Source organism: Dasypus novemcinctus, chromosome 20 (assembly GCF_030445035.2).
Source record: "Dasypus novemcinctus isolate mDasNov1 chromosome 20, mDasNov1.1.hap2, whole genome shotgun sequence".
Taxonomy (NCBI): domain Eukaryota; kingdom Metazoa; phylum Chordata; class Mammalia; order Cingulata; family Dasypodidae; genus Dasypus; species Dasypus novemcinctus.
Genome location: NC_080692.1, coordinates 19,753,622 through 19,771,429, shown reverse-complemented (window position 1 = coordinate 19,771,429; position 17,808 = coordinate 19,753,622). Strand labels below are relative to the sequence as shown.

At 38.4% G+C, this 17,808-nt stretch overlaps 1 protein-coding gene across 17 annotated transcripts in view; it reads left to right on the top strand.

The window, feature by feature from the left end:
* WNK1 (WNK lysine deficient protein kinase 1) overlaps nucleotides 1-17,808 on the top strand; it is a 175,024-nt gene that overhangs the window by 85,122 nt on the left and 72,094 nt on the right. For all 17 annotated transcript variants that reach the window (XM_058282540.2, XM_058282542.2, XM_058282541.2 and 14 more), the window contains exons 3-4: nucleotides 3,961-4,181; nucleotides 7,212-7,369. In XM_058282540.2, the coding sequence (XP_058138523.1) occupies nucleotides 3,961-4,181; nucleotides 7,212-7,369 (379 nt within the window). The remainder of the gene's footprint in view (nucleotides 1-3,960; nucleotides 4,182-7,211; nucleotides 7,370-17,808) is intronic.

Genomic DNA, 17,808 nt, shown 5'->3' with positions numbered 1-17,808 from the left:
CATACAGTACTTTTGCTTCTGTATCTGGCTTATTTCATTTAGCTAGATCCTTTAATATTATCTCACAATCTTTTTTCTCTGAGTCTTCAAATTGTATAATTTCTTTTTGTCTGTCTTCAAGTTTACTGACTCTTCTGTAATTTTCAGTCTGCTGTTAGTCTCATGCAGTGAATATAACCAGAACATGGTGAATGATATGTTGTAGAGACTTGGGATTCTGATTCGTTTCTCTTTAGGAATATTGATTTTATTTTATTTTTTAATCAGACAGTTAACCAAATTAATCCCCATAGTTTATCTTCCCTACAGTTGGGAGCATCAGAAATTTCTTTTCTAGTTTTTTTAGCATTGCTGGACTATTTGGGATCTATCTTACAAATAAACATTTCAGAGGTCAACCAGAGATTTGAGCAGAGTGAATATGTAGATTTTGGGACTCCCCATTGTTCCTCTTTTATGAGAGTCCCTCCCTCACTTTCTAGATCTCTGATGTCCAATAGAACTTTCTGTGATGCTAGAACTGTTCTGTAATGTATTATCCAAAATGTGGCTAGTGCCACTGAGAAACTGAATTTTTATATTTAATCTAAATTTAAATATAAATAGCTGTATTCAGCTAGCAGATACTATCCTCGAATATTTCCATTATTGTTTCATATTCTGTTGGCTAATGCTAATCTGGATGCTGTAGGTCATCCTGTCCTCATTCCTCAACCAGTAAGACTAGAGGTCTCTATCTGGGTTTTAGCTGGCCCACTGTTTTAGTTTGCTAAAGGCTACCAATGCAAAAATACCAGAAAGGGGTTGGCTTTTATAATGTGAATTTATTACGACAGTATCTTAAAAGAGGCTGTGAAAACGTCCAAATTAAGACATCATAAGAGATGCTGGCTCACCAAAGGTCGGCTGCTGTCAGATCCTGCATTCCTGCCATGAAGAAAGGCAGAATGGTGGCTGGTTTCAGTGTGTTTGCTCTAGGCTCACTTTTTTCCCTCACGCTCAACTGTAGGTGATCCTGGATACCTCTTTCACAGGGCAGGGTAACAATAGCAGCTTTCTTTCTCTGCCCTCAGTTTATATCAGACTCCAGTAAAAGGATTAGGATCCAACCTGGTTCCTGCAGTCTAATCAACTGAAGCATGTAATCAGAAGTGATCTAATCAAAAGGCCCTTAGCCGAATCTAATCAAAAGGTCCTGTATACAATAGGTTTACGTATACAGAAATGAGTTAGCTCAAGAACATAATTTTCTGAGGTCCACAAAAGCTTCAAACAAGGACATTCCACCCTTCACCCTTTGGGCCCCAAAAATATGTGTTATTTCCATATGCAGAATACATTCATTCCATCACAATATTTCAAAAGCCTTAAATCATTTCAATAACAGTGCTAAGTGCAAAATCTCATAAAAATCAGTTATAGTCGTGCATTCTGTCTTGGGAACAGTCAAAGAATAAATGTTCCCATTCCCATAGGGAGAAATTGGAAGGAAAACAGGGGTCATGGATCTCAAACAGTTCTGAAAACCTACAAGGCATAGTCCATTAGATTTCACAGTCTGAGAGTCAGAATAATGGTTTCTTCTCCTTGGGGCCTTATGGAGGCCCACCCCTTCCAAGGGCTTGCCTAGTGCCATCTTTTCCATTCCACCCTCATCAGGCATCTGGGTGGCAGCTGAGCTGTAGGCCTCATCCTCCACAAACACTGGGGTAATGACCACAATCTCCAGGGCATGTGCTCAACCCCCTCAGAACAGTGAGGTGGGGACTAACTCCCTCCATCCCATGGGAAATGTGCTCCACCCTCTCTAAAGCCAGAGTGGGTGGCTGACTACCCTCTTCAAATGCCTAGGCAAACTCAACTCACCCATTCCATATACATGGATGGGGTCCCTCTGTTGGCCCCAGAAGATGTCTTAAGTCCAGACCTCAGCTTCCACTTTTGCTTTCAAAATCATTTTCCTTCAGTCTCTCACTTCTCTGTCCCTTTTAGTCTACACTGACAATGATTTCGTTCATATAGATCTCACAAAAAGATCGTTGGTTTATCATGTAGGAAATGGGTCCTGGCTATCAGACAGTAAGACCTTCCAAAGATCCTTTCTGGATAACTACATTTCCAGTCCTAGCTTACAAGGAAATGGCTGGCTGGTTCCAAGTTTATTTAAGTTCTCACGTGGTCATGCATTTCCAGTCCTGGCTTACAAGGAAACGGCTGGCTGGTTCCAAGTTTATTTAAGTCCTCACATGGTACCCTATCCTGAGGACTCATTTTCCAGAAGATCAGAATTTCCCAACCCATCAATTTCTGGTTTCTTTGTGCCCAGGAGTTCAGTTCTTAGCTAATCTCTTTTTCTCTTGTATTTTACTATAAGTAGCAAGGGAAGCCAGGCTGCATTTTCCACATTTAGTTTGGAAATCTCCCTAGCTATATATCCAAGCTTATGACTTTCAAATTCTACCTTCTATCTAACATCAGTCAATTTTTCCAAGTTCTCTGCCACTTAAAAGGATCTCCTTTCTCCCAATCATCATTTGTCTAAGGCCTCATAACAAGTAATTTTAGGGTCCATATTCCAACCAACAGTCTCTTCAAAGCAGTCTAGGCCAGGATACCCACAAAGTCAGCCTGGAACCCTCCATCAAGAGAAAAGGTATAAAGAGTAGGAAACCTAAGTAGACTTTACCTTCTTTTTGTGTGATCACCCCTCCAATATATGCCTGCTTTTAGTTGCTCTTCGGTGCCTTCAAATAGTTGTTTGGTCTATTTTTTGTCCCAAGTTTATAATCAGACCCACAGCCAATAAGAGCTTCCCCACTTTATCAGAAATAGAACTTTACCTCTTAAGTTTTTTTTTTTTTAAAGATTTATTTATTTAATTTAATCCCCCCCCCCCCCCCCCGCCCCCGGTTGTGTGTTCTCTGTGTCTATTTGCTGCGTCTTGTTTCTTTGTCCGCTTCTGTTGTCATCAGCGGCACGGGAATTGTGGGTGGCGCCATCCTTGGGCAGACTGCACTTTCTTTCACACTGAGTGGCTCTCCTCATGGGCGGGGGCACACCTGCGTGTCAGGGCACTCCTTGCGCGCATCAGCACTGCGCATGGGCCAGCTCCACACGGGTCAAGGAGACCCGGGGTTTGAACCGTGGACCTCCCATGTGGTAGACGGACTCCCTAACCACTGGGCCAAGTCCGTTTCCTGTAATCCATTTTAGAAGTGAACAAAATTTTTTTTTTTTTGAGGTACCGGGACTGGGGATTGAACTCGGGACCTCATACATGGGAAGCTGGTGCTCAACCACTGAGCCACATTGGCTCCCTTGAGTTGACTTTTCGTTTTGTTTTGCTTTTTGTTTTTAGGAGGCACTGGGGATTGAACCCCAGGACCTCTCATATAGGAAGCAGACTCTGCTTGAGCCACATCTGCTCCCCAGTAGTGAACTAATTTTAAGGAATTCTTTTTTGTGTTTTGTTATCAGAATTCTCTTACCAACCACTAAGTATTTTCTGCTCTGAAATATTTAGATACTGCCAATGCTGTTACAGGCAACTTGATCTCCCATTCTTTTATGAAAATTCTAGTTACCTAATATTATAACTGTTTAGAAGTAAAAGTATTTGGAAGACTTTTTATTTTTCTGTGTCTGTAGTTTATGTCTGTTAATTCATTATGGGAATTTTCCTTTACTTCCATGAGCATGGTTATAATCACTTCTTTAAAATCCTGACTGTTAATTTCAACATTCTGGCCTCTCTTCTTACATATAGGTCAGAATTTTCATTTTAAACTATTCTTGTCCTTTTGCCTTACTGAAAGTAGCACTGACCTTCAAGGTTACTGATTCTTAATATTCTCAATCTGATATTTCCATCCCAGGTATGCTAGAATTTAATTGAATTCTTCAAAGCAGTAAAATCATATCATCAATAATTTGTTTGGTGTACCTTGCCTGTTTTTCTAGGTACCTGAAAAGATTTAAAGTGATGAAGATCAAAGTACTAAGAAGCTGGTGCCGTCAGATCCTTAAAGGACTTCAGTTTCTTCATACTCGAACTCCACCTATTATTCACCGAGATCTTAAGTGTGACAACATCTTTATCACTGGTCCTACAGGCTCAGTCAAGATTGGAGACCTAGGTCTGGCAACCCTGAAGCGGGCTTCTTTTGCCAAGAGCGTGATAGGTATGTTTCAGGTGTACCTTGGAGCCTAACTGGTCTTGCTGACAGTCCTTTTGTTTAGAAACCTGGCCTTCTAAGAGCTTTTGTTATGTGAAATAAACCTTAAGAAATCTATAGCTTGAAACCAGGAAGTGATCATTTCTACTTATGGGATTCTCTTTATGCTTCTAGAATCATCTTGAGGACTACTGGTGTTTTGTGAAATTACAAGGAGAAACTTTAAAGTGAACTTTGTTGATAAAACTATTAATCTTATTGAGTCATTCTGTCAATAGTTAACATTATTTACCATTTATATATAATAGGTATAGGGTGTCACTTTCCCCCAAAAGGAGATGGAATTTATAATTTATATGTAGTTTAGTTTCTAAAAAGTCAGATTTTTTTCCTGAAGAATAGCTGCCTGTTAAAACCTGATTAAAATATGTGAAAATATGGTAGTTCATTATAGAAATTTCATTTTTGTTGACATTTTTCTTGTTCTTACTCTTCAGATGTTATGATATATCTAAAAGGATTTCTCAATTTCAGTACTATTGAATTGATATTTTGAACTGGACATTTCTTTGTCGTGAGGGCCTGTCCTGTAAATTATAAAATGTACTTTAGTAGCATCTCTGACCACTAGATGCCAGTAGCACACCTTCTGCCCTCTTCCCAGTTGTTAGAACCCGAAATTTCTCCAGATAATGCAAAATGTCCAATAGGAAACTAAATTGTCCCTTGTTGAGAAACACTGATTTGAAGACCTTGGCTGTCCTCTCAGACTTTTAACTGTATATTAGAGAGTAACTTGGAAAAATAATCCATTAATAATACCTATTTTGAAAAGCTTTCATTCTCTAAAGAAGATAACGTAATTTAAAACTTAAAATCTTTAAACACTCTAATCTTCTCCCCCACCCCCAAAGGTGTTAACAATAAAAGAAGCCCATTAATTTTTTAAGTGGGCTAGAATCCTAAGTATTAATAGAGAGGGAAAAGCATAGAACACCAGTAATTTTTACATCCTTCTAAAACAGTGGTTTCCCTTGAAATATTATGCAACTTGAATTTGGAGTGCTGTTTTTACATTTTCTTACAATCAGATTAGCTAGAAGAGTGGAAAAAAGCTATTTAAAACAATTTCCTGGGGAGCAGTTGTAGCTCAGTGGTTTGAGTGCCTGCTTCCTATGTATGAGGTCCTGGGTTCAATTGCCGGTACCTCCTTGGAAAAAAAAAAAACTGAATTTCCTTTTCACCATCCTTACAGGAAATATTTCTCAGATTGTCATCGGCATTTAAAATCTCTGGTCTGTTCCTTTATTTTTTTTTTTCTTTTATCTTTCTTTTTTTTTTTTTTTCACTTTGTTTTTTTAAATCATGGCATGCAAACTTGTTCTTGGAAATGCTCTATGATTTGTGGTATCCAGGCTTATTTCTTTGGAAAACCTGGTCTTGTGGGCATACTCTGTCCTCCTACCTCAGTCTCTGAGTATGTGAGTTCTTTGTTAGTATGTTTGTATTTGTTTTTTGCCAGTAGGATGTCCCTCACTGTATTTCTTGTATCTGCAGTAAGTTTAATTTATTTGTGTACTGCAAGGGAATAATTGGTAAGTATGTGACGGAAAGGGCTCTGGTGAGTGGCCCTTTTGGACAGGTATACTTTATCATTTTTTTAAAACTTATTGAATATCAGGTTTTTCACTGCAAACTCTCTTTAAAAGTGAAACTGGGGGAAGTGGACTTGGCCCAGTGATTAGGGCATCCGTCTACCACATGGGAGGTCTGCAGTTCAAACCCCGGGCCTCCTTGACCCGTGTGGAGCTGGCCCACATGCAGTGCTGATGTGCGCAAGGAGTGCTGTGCCACGCAGGGGTGTCCCCCGCATAGGAGTGTCCCCCGCGTAGGGGAGCCCCGTGGGCAAGGAGTGTGCCCCATAAGGAGAGCCTCCCAGTGCGAAAGAAAGTGCAGCCTGCCGAAGAATGGCACTGCACACACCAAGAGCTGACACAAGATGACACAACAAAAAGAAACACAGATTCCCATGCCGCTGACAACAACAGAAGCGGACAAAAAAAAAAGACGCAGCAAATAGACGCAGAGAACAGACAAGGGGGGGGGGGAGAAAGAAAGAAAGAAATCTTTTTTTTTTTTTTTAAGTGAAACTTATCAGATGGATGTTAATGGCAAGAGTCTAGCTGTGATGTTAGTCTTACAGCAGTGCTACATTAGGGGACAGACAGGTATTGTGAGATTTTTCATCCCATCTTATTTTACAGTAGATACCCTTATGTCTGCTTTGTTCCCTAGTAGTCTCTTACCTTTTCCTTCCATTTGTTTTCAATGTGAATTCTATTAGCTTATCTCTTATCCAAGGCTCTATTTTGACATATTGTATGACAGGAGTCAATTTGAAACAGTAAATACTAATACTGTCTCAGCTTCTTTTATTTTTTTTTTTATTTTTAAAAAGATTCTCCCCCTCCCATGCTCCGCCCCCCCCCCGCCCCATTATCTGCTCTCTCTGTCCATTTGCTGTGTGTTCTTTGTCCACTTGCATTGTTGTCAGTGGCACAGGGATTCTGTGTCTCTTTTTTGTTGTGCCACCTTCCTGTGTCAGCTCTCTGTGTGTGTGGCACCACTCCTGGGCAGGCTGTGCTTTTTTCACACAGGGCGGCTCTCCTTGAGGAGCACACTCCTTGCATGTGGGCCTCCCCTACACAGGGGACATCTCAGCACTGCACATGGGCCAGCTCACCACACGGGCCAGGAGGCCCTGGGTTTGAACCCTGGACCTCCTATGTGGTAGGTGGATGCTCTATCAGTTGAGCCAAATCCACTTCCCTGTTTCAGCTTCTTTTAAAGGCTCTTCATATAACATATTTGATGGAAAAGTCTAAGAATTCCTCCCCTCCCACACACACACACCCTTTTTTTTTTCCCCTTCCACTTTCTTCTGTCTCACAAGTCAACCCCCCCTTTTCTCCCCATTGGTGAATAAAATCTGCAACTTCTGCTCACATTGAGTCTGAATCATTCTTTTAATTTAAGGTACCCCAGAGTTCATGGCTCCTGAGATGTATGAGGAAAAATATGATGAATCTGTTGACGTTTATGCTTTTGGGATGTGCATGCTTGAGATGGCCACATCTGAATACCCTTACTCAGAGTGCCAAAATGCTGCACAGATCTACCGTCGTGTGACCAGTGTAAGTTCCTCTAACTGTTTGGTGACTTTGTGTTATATCTGTTATTATCCCCAAACTGGATAGCATTGAACCATGCAAAAGGGGACAAGAATAGCAAGCATAAGGTGTTGGTGGGTGGTTGACCTGAGGGCAAAACTATTGCTCATGATACTGGAAGAACAAAGATTAAGATCAAAGGATCACCAGTTTATCCTGGGCCCTTCATTTAAACCTTTATTATGAAATATATTATGTTTAAAAACACACTTATCACCTACATTTCAACCTATTTATTCATCTAAGTTCTCCTTCCCTCCCACCATAAAGCTTAGTTTCTGAGTTAAAGGGCTTTGTTAAATTAGTTTGTTCAGAGACTTCCCCCTAACTGGCTTAATTTGATTTCTTAATCTATTTCATCATACATGAGTATCCACCATGTTTTAAGATATGAATTAATGCCTTATTATAGCTAAATTACCCATGGCAGTTTATCTCTGCTGACAGATATTTTCTAGATTTGTCCAGTTGATGTCTGAAATATTGATATCATAACACGTAAGGATGTACTTGATGTAACCATATCATACCTGAAAAAAAATTAGTAATTTCAGGATTATCCAAACCTATTCATATTTCCCCCGTTGTTTCAAAAATATACTATTATAGCCAATTTGTTCAGAACAGAGTCCAGCAAAGTCCACATTTGGTTGGTATGTCTTTTACATCTCTCTTAATCCAGAACTATTGCTCCCTCTTTCTTCTGCATGCCATTCTTTGGTTTGTTGAAAAAATAAGATGAATTGTCCTGAGGAATGTTTTGCATTTTGGATTTATATATTGCTCTCGTGATATTGTTTAACTTGTTACTCTGCTTTCACTATTTCTGTAAACAGAAGTTTGCTTTAAAATAGTGGGGGAGGGATGTCAATGACATCAAAATAATTTTTATTTTTTTCACTCTCAGTTACACAAGAGTGTACAGTGTAGTTTTTTAGAGGCTAATGATATGCAGTATTACAGCAGATTAAATGCAGAAGTAGATACGAAAATCCTTTTATCTTCTAGTAAGCCATATAGTAAAAAATATTGCAAAAATGTAAAACATTACTAGTTGTCACATTAATTTTGTTTTGTTTTGGAAAATATAAGATTTTTTAAAATGTTACTTATATTAGTATTTAATGGGTTTATTATGATTTTAAAATTAAATACTTTTAAACTTTCTCAACTTAAATTTCTACCATGGTAAACATCAGCAGATAAAACCACGTAAATAAAAGCTGTCTGGATTCCTCCATAATTTTTAAGAATATAGAAAGGTCCTGAGACAAAGTTTGAGAACTACTGTTCTAAAGGCTTGATAAAATTTAGATTGGACTTTTTTGACGAGGTTACTTAATACGTGGTGCTTGGCTTGCTAGAAAATATGATTATAAATTCCTTATTTAGGTTTGATAGCTGGTCAGAGTGATAGTTTTTTTTATTTTTCTGAAAACGGCCTGGAAACGTTTTTGCTTTAGGTAGACTGAATTAATTGGTTTTACATATTTACACCATGCTAGAAGAGATTCTTTGTTTACCTCATTGATGTTAATTGCTGTGAATATTCCCTAAATGTCTTTTGTGTGAATTCTGCTATGTGATGGGTATGAAGCTACCTTTGGACAGTTTGTTTAACTCAACATGAATGGTAGAAGTTATAGGGTCTTTACACCTAATTATAATATCTGTTGTTTGCTTAGAGAGGAGCATTACTCTCCTCTATCAGTTACTGGGTGTGTGTCTCCCAGTCTCTGTTTTGAGCTTTACCTTTATGTTTGTTAGCCTCCCACCCCCAAGTTCTAATCCATGATAGCTCTGCTAAAGCTTTATTAGAGGCAGAGAGGGGAAGGGTAGTTTGTTAAATCTTCAGGTAATTCTGATAAGTATGCTAATTATTTGTTCTACAGTTAATGTCCTTAGAGAGATCATCTGCTTTGCCTTTCGAAATTCTGTATTTTTAGTCCAGGTTCAGGTCTGTTATCATTCCCTTGTCTTTCCTACAAGAAGAAATGCAAAATTATTTACATTCTGCTTTTTTACCTTGGGAGTTGGGTGGGCTATTTGCTGAATGATATTTCCTGTTATTGTTGAAGCCTCAAGAGGTATATTTGACTTGTCATTGTTTTGGGTTTTTTTGTGGGTTGTTTTTTTGTTTGGTTGGTTTTTTAAATTTTTTTATTTTTAAAAAAGCTTATATAAATGTTACATGAAAAGTATAAGGGATTCTCATATGCGCCACTCCTTTCTTTTTCCTCCCACATTTTCCCACATCAACATCCTTCATTGACCATATAATTGATGAACACTTATTGAGGCATTGCTGCTAACTATGGATTACAGTTTACATTATAGTTTACACTCTGTCCTGAACAGTTTTGTAGTTTATGACAAAATATTCAATGGCCTGTATCCGTCACTGCGTTATCATGCAGGACAGCTCCAATGTCCAAAAATGCCCCAGTATTACACCTGTTCTTCCATCCCTCAGAACCTCTGGTGGCCACTGCCTTTATATCAATGATAAGAGTTCTTCCATTGCTAGAATAACAATAAGTCTATAGTAGAATAATAATAGGTTATTTTAGTTTGTTGTTCATTCCCCAGTCTTGAAGATTTGGGGATGGCGATGCCCACTCTGCTTCTAAGTGAGAGGAAACTTAAATCCTGTGGGGCAGATGGATGGAACTGTCTTGCTTGCAGTTGCAGATGCTCTGTGTTCTTTAGGATGGGTGTTGCCCATTATCATCTCCTTGTTTGTTGTCCTGTGTGAGTCCAATGAACTAGAGAGTAGGTGTTGCAACTTTGCTGAAATTCACAGCTCAACTGAACTCTTTTTATTTACTCTCCACTAGCTCTATATAGAAGTGAAACATGTAAGCAAACAAGTATAATCACAATATGGTGAGTTTTCCAGTGAATATGAGTACTAGAAATAGCAGGAGCACAGCGTTGAGCTCTCCTGTGGATTATGGAGGGTTTCACAGAAAGACCTGTTATGTGACCTGCCAAAAAGGAAAAAGGGGAATTAGAGTGAGAGGGTATTCTAAAAAGCAGGAATCGTATGTACAAGACCACTAAGGTGCCAGCCACCATAATACAGTCAAATAGTGTGAGGCTCTGATCTTGTAGTTGGGAGAGGAATGATGATAAGGGTGTTTTTTGCTGCTTATCTTTTTTGTTTGCTTTATTTTACTTTATTTTAAAGATGTATTTTTATTTATTTCTCTCCCCTCCCTCCCCCCATTTGTTGTTTTTTTTTTTTTTTTGAAAATGAAAGGAACTTGTTTGTTTATTGGTTTTTAAGGAGTTGGGTTGAAATAGTGGAAGGGATATAGTTGATAAAGCAGTATCCAGGATTCTTTGGGCTCCAAAGCATGTTGTATAGTAAGCCTTAAGAAAGGTTTATTCCCTAAAAGGAGGTAAGGTATTAAGATGACTGGGGCGGGGGAGGCTTAATTTTGGGTTCATATTTCTCTGTACTTTAGTTTTGTTCTTTGTAAAATGAAGATACTAATACGTACTAATAGATTGATTAGCACACTCCTAGTACTTGTAGAGGTTCTGGTTGTTTTCTATGAAATATTAGTTGTCCTTTTGAGTGGAAGAATGGCCTTTAAGGGTGGTAAAATTGTAAAATAACATCAGTGGAATTTTGAACTAATCAGGAAAAATAATTATTGCAAAACAGCACCAAACCTCCAGAATTGCATTCTTAGCATTGATAAACACTGTTAAGTGAACAATGAATTTATTGTTTATACTTGTGTATATATAAATAGGAAAGAACTCTGAATCCATAGATCAATTTGGAGAATGTTAAAATCGTAACAATGTTAAGTCTTCCTGTCCATGAACAAGGAATGTTTTTCTGTTTCTTAAGATTTGGTATTTTCAACATTATTTTATAGAGTTCCGAGTTTGTTTTGCCCTTCAGTTAAATTCCTAAGTATTTTATTTTCTTTTGGTGTCATTTTAAATAGAACTGTTTTCTTCATTTTGTTTTTGAATTGTTCTTTGCAAATTTATAGAAATTGACTTTTGTGTTTTGGTGTGTTTGGCAACCTTGCTAAACTTACTAGTTCTAATGTTTTTTTTTAATAAATGCCTTAGAATTTTGTACATACAAGATCATGTCATCAGTGAGCAGAGTTAGTTTTACTTCTTTCCAATCTGAATGTCTCCTCTCCCCCATTTTCTTGCCTAATTGCCCTTGCTAGAACCCCCAGTACAGTGTTAAATAGATTTGACAAAAGTGGGCATCCTGCGTTGTTCCTTATCTTAGGAGGAAAGAATCCAGTCTTTGTGGATTTTTCTTGATGCCCTTGATTAGGATAAGTTCCCTTCTATTCCTACTTTGTTGAGAGTTCTTATCATAAAAAGGTATCGAATTTTGTCACATGTTTTTCCTGCATTTATTCAGGTTATTTTCTGGTTTTTGTTTTTCTATTATATGGAATGTTGTCTTAAGTGATTTTCAGGTGTTAAACCAACCTTGCATTCCAGGTATATGCATTTAGGGTTTTTTGGTTGGTTGGTTGTTTTTAGGAGGCACCTGGGATTGAACCCAGGACCTCAGAAATGGAAGCAGGTACTCCCTGCATTTAGTTTTGAATGCCATAAAATAACAGTCTCAAGTACATTTCTTATTGAATTTTGAAATCTGAAAGAAAGTAAGGTTGGGCAAGAGTTGGTGTATGCTCTATCTGTGAGAAAGAATTTGAGGAAAATGACTTACTCTTAGCTTAATGAACAGAGGTTGGGAATAAAGTTGAAAAAAACAAAACTCTGAAATTCAAGGAGGTTGACTTCTGGGGGAATTTCCCAATGAAAAGAGACTACCTCTTAATATGTCAGATTCTCCTCCCATTGTAATTAGACTATGTATATTAGAGAGGATGAATACACAAATCTTACCTTTTCCAGTGAAATAACCAGTAAAAGTTTTCTGGTTTTTAAAAGTTACTTATAGTAATAATAAAATGACATGAGTAAATTGCTTTTATTAGTTTTCCTTAAGGAAAAAAACCTTTTTTTTTCTTTGTTGGGATTTTATTTCTTTTTATTGCCTATACTGATTTTGCTAGAAATGACAAAATGACAATTAAAACCTTGACTTGAAACAAATCTGAAACATCCATGTATTTTTGATAACTTCTATATAAATTGTTGTTTGAGTCCAAATATGTGAATTTAATCATGTATCAGATTGTCTTACATGAAACTTACCTCACATACTGATCTATCATATTGATTTTTTTTTAACAAGTTTCAGGAAAGGGTCAGCAGTGGGAAACTGAAGTGACCCTGGAAATTGGATACCCTTCGAACTTAAATTGGTGTGCCCAATATTTGAGCACAAATATTTTATGAAATTCTTCATAGGAAAGCTCTATAATCTCTTTTTAAGACATGACCTCTTTTATTTAAATCTGTGTGGTTTCTGATACTTTCCTGTTTAGTGAAAAAAGTTTATTCAACAAATAATTGTTTCTACTATGTTCCAGACTTTTTTTCTAGATCCTAGTAAGTGAATATTATTGTTAAGTAAAATACATTCCTGTCTCTAAAGAGCCTATTAGGAAAGGGAAGCAGCCAATTACCAGACAGTGTGAAAACAGTTGCTCTAGATATAGGTATTTAACAAAAGTGCATAGGAGAATCCCCTAATCAAGTTTGGACAAGTTAGGGAACTCATGTTCGAAATTAAGACCTGGTAAAAAAAATTGGAGAGGAAGTAAGGTAATGTTTCATGTAAGGGATCTGTAATTGTTTATATCTACAGAGGAACCCAGTTTGGAGTAATTGTGGTAATCTGGAGTAATGACTAATAGTCTGAAATAAGGAGTTTCAGGAGATTGCCAGAGAGTATGGATAAGAGAGACTTATTTGGGGTAAGGGTTAGGAGTGATATAGGGGTTAGGGGTAGGTATTTATGAGTTGGAATTCATTTAAATTAAATTATTATTTTCCACTTAGTATTTATAAAAAATAAATGCCCATTACAAATACATATGAAGATAAGCTCAGTCCAAATAGCACCCCTGATTATGAGATTAAATATATAACTTAAAATTTAGGTCTGTGAAATATTCAATTTATGTATGGAATGATTTGTATATTTTATTTACTAACTTTTCTTTCGTTCCCTTATTCTTCAAACCAGGGATTAACAAACTATTGTCTGCAGTTCATATCCCACCTGCTGCCCATTTTTATATAGCCTGTGAGCAAAGAATTATTTTTACAGGTTTTAATGATTGGGGGGGGGGGAATCAAAAGAAAACTATTTTGTGATGTGAAAAATTATATAAAACATTTCAATATTCATAAGTAAAGTTTTATGGGAACACAACCATGCCCATTTGTGTAGGTATTATCTATGGCTGATTCCATACAACAGTGGCAGAGTTGAGTAATTTCAACAGGGACTGCTGTCTACAAAGACTAAAATGTTTACTATCTGGCTCTTAACAGAAAAGGTTGCTGACTGCCTCACCAGAACTTTTCTTTTAATTGCCCTCTGAAGAGTTCTCTAAGTAATTGGTAATGTGCCAGAGTAGTAGTGATGTTCTTCTGTAAGAATGCTGTTTGTCTCTGTACTTGAATAGACATGAGAATTTCAGTCCAAGCGCGTAGCTACTTAAATTATTAGCTCTGAGAATTTGTGAGCAGTCATTTCTCTGTGTTGAGTAAAATATCACTTTAATTCTGTGATGAAAACAAGACATTTTCTCTAACAACTATTTTTCACTGGTCATGCTTATTCTTGGTATTGGCCTAAGAGTAAATAATATCTGAAAACCAATATTACTGCTTGAGGTGATTATTCTGGATTTTAAACAAAAAGATTTATGAACCAATGTCTTTTACCTTCTAATAATACTATGTATTTCTTTTTTAAATTTTTTTTAAGATTTTTTTTTAATTTCTCTCCCCTTCCCCCCTCCCCTCATTGTCTGCTCTCTGTGTCCATTCGCTGTGTGTTCTTTTGTGTCTGCTTGGATTCTTGTCAGTGGCACCAGGAATCTGTGTCTCGTTTTGTTGTGGCATCTTGTTGCGTCCGCTCTGTATGTGTGCGGCACCACTCCTGGGCAGGCTGCATATTTTTCACATGGGGTGGTTCTCCTTGCAGGGTGCACTCCTTGCACATGGGGCACCCTGTGCAGGGGACACCCCTGCGTGGCACAGCACTCCTTGTGTGCATCAGCACTGTGCATGGGCCAGCTCACCACATGGGCCAGGAAACCCTGAGTTTGAACCCCGGACTTCCCATATGGTAGGCGGATGCTCTGTCAGTTGAGCCACATCTGTTTCCCCTAAGTATTTCTTGATACCAAACACATTTGGAGAATGAAATATACATACAATAGCCATCTACTTAAACATCTTATCTACTGTTACCCTTTGGCAGCCAGCCTTCGTTGGTTTTGCAGAATTTCTAATTTGGAACTCAGGTAGATTTTATTAAGTATCAGTAGACAATGGCTCTCCTGCTATTAGAGGTGCTATGACTAGCTGACTATATTACCTATTCTGTATTGATAAATATTTCTGATTAATTTTATGAATTCAGCTTTGGATTATTTAAACAAATGTTGATGCTTAAAGTGTCTCAGAGGAGCATGAAATTTTAATGTTGCTTTTATTTTTTTAAGATTTATTTATTTATCCCCCACTCTGCCCCCCGTCTGCTTTCTGTGTCCATTCACATTATGTCCATTCGCTGTATGTTCCTCTCTATCTGCCCGTATTCTCATTGGGCAGCTCTGGTACCCTCCAGAGTGGGGGAGAGGCAATCATTCCCTTGCGCCACCTCAGTTTCCTGATCCACTGCGCCTCTCATTGTCTCTCCTCTGTGTCTCCTCTTGTTGCGCCATCATGCTGGGCCAGCTCTCCATGCTGGGCAGCACTCCTGCATGGGGCAGTACTCTGCGTAGGCTAGCACTCCGCGTGGGTCAGCTCACCCACACAGGCCAGCTTGCCTTCACCAGGAGGCCCCGGGCATTGAACACTAGACCTCCCATATGGTGGGTGGGAGCCCAATTGTTTGAGCCACATCCGCTTCCCTAGTGTTTCTTTTTGTAAAAGAAATGTAAAAATAATTCTATTTAAAGAAATCAATTTATAATTATTTGGGAGTGCATATTATATGGGTGATCTGTATTAAATTTTATCCTTTTCCGTACCTACCCCAGCAGTTATGATTAACTGGTTAAAAATGACAACTATGTAGGATGAGTAGATAAAGACAGCCAAACCTTACTGATTAAAGAGTTGCTCACCAGAGGCTCAGGGCTCTTGGCCTCATTATTAGGCGAAGCACTGCCATTATTTGATTTTTGCAAAAAGACATTTGAGCCACTGTCTAATAAACAAATTGCTCTTCATTTGAAAACTCAAGCTGGGTTGAGAAGAAAAGCCCTTTCTTAAATGAAAGACCTCTTCAATAATACAGTTAAGAGAACCTAGAAAGAGCAGTATCACTATATTAATATTTTCCCAGTATAGTGTTTAACCTGTTTTTCTTTATTCAGTCGGGTTTTTAAAAGATATAATTTTAAAGTGTGTAATTCAGTGGTTTTTAGTATATGTTGTACAATCATCATCACTCTCTATCTCCAGGACCTTTCCATCACCATTCCCACCAGTCCACCTATCCCATCCCCCTCACCCCCTGCCAAAAAATAAACAAACTCTTAGTAGTCATTCTCCACTCCCTCCTACCCCTAGCTTCTGGCAACCACTAATCTACTGTCTCTTTGATTTGCCTATTCTAAATATTTCGTATAAATTGAATCATGCAGTATGTTGCCTTTTGGGTTTGGCTTCTTTCCATTACCATGTTTTCAAGATTTTCTTCCTCTAATCTGAAAATGGATTGGGAACAAGAAGCATGAAGTATATAGTTCATATGACTTTGTCCTGGAGCCTGGTTTATTAAATCTTTGTTTATATTTACTGTGTTTATAGCACATTGTAGGCACTTGGTAATTTTTTTTTAACAATTCAATTTTATTGATACATATTAATAAAGCTTTCAGTTCATCCACAGTGTACAGTCAATGGTATTTGGTATAATCACATGGTGGTGCATTCATCATTTCATTAATTATTTTCATCATTTCAATAATAATAATAAAAATAGACAAACTAAAAAATTCTTCACCTCTCAATCTCTCTTTCCTCTGCTGTACATAGCTGCTCTTTCTGGCTATTCTCATACCATTATTTATTTCATTATTTATTTATTTAGCAGTTGGGTTTTGTTTTGTTTTTTAAGATTCATTTTTTACTTATTCCCCCCCCCCCCCCATTTTCTGCTCTCTGTGTCCATTCGCTGTGTGTTCTTCTGTGTCCACTTGTATTCTTGTCAGCGTCACTGGGAAACTACGTCTCTTTTTTGTTGCGTCATCTTGCTGCATCAGCTCTCCGTGTGTGCAGCACCACCCTGGGCAGGCTGTGCTTTCTTCGCATGGGACAGCTCTCCTTACGGGGCGCACTCCTTGAGTGTGGGGCTCCCCTGCACGGGGGACACCCCTGCTTGGCACAGTACTCCTTGTGTGCATCAGCACTGCACGTGGACCAGCTCACCACACAGGTCAGGAGGCCCTGGGTTTGACCCTGGACCTCGAATGTGGTAGGCGGACACTCTTATCAGTTGAGCCAAATCCACTTCCCTATTCAAGTCTTTTGAACATTTTTTATTTGGGTCATTTGTCTTTTTATTGTTGAATTGTAACATCTCTTTATATATCATGGATATTAAACCCTTATTGAACATGTGATTTCCAAGTATTTTCTTCCTTTGAGTCAGCTACCTTTTGACCCTTTTGACAAAGTCCTGGGAAGTGCAGTGTTTAATTTTGAGGACGTTGTATTTATCTATCTTTTAAAGATGTATTTTTATTTATTCCTTTCCCCTTCCTGCACTGTTTTCTGCTGTGTCCATTCGCTGTGTGTTCTTCTACGTCCACTTACATTATCCTGTGGCACTAGGAAACTGTGTCTCTTTTTTGTTGCATCATCTTGCTGCATCAGCTCTCCATGTGTGCAGCGCCACTCCTGGGGGGGGCTGTGCTGTTTTCACGTGGGGCAGCTCTCCTTGTGGGGCACGCTCCTTGCACGTAGGGCACCCCTATGTGGGGGTGCCCCTATGTGGCACGGCACTCCTTGCGCACAGCAGCACTGCACATGGGCCAGCTTACTACATGGGTCAGGAGGCCCTGGGGATCATACCCTGGACCCTCCATATGGTAGGCAGACGCTTTATCAGTTGAGCCATGTCCACTTCCCCTACATTTTCTCCTAGTAGTTTTATGGTGCTGGCGTTTATATTTAGGTCCTTGATCCATTTTGAGTTGATTCTTGTATAGGGAGTGAGACAGGGGTCCTCTTTCATTCTTTTGATTATAGATAAC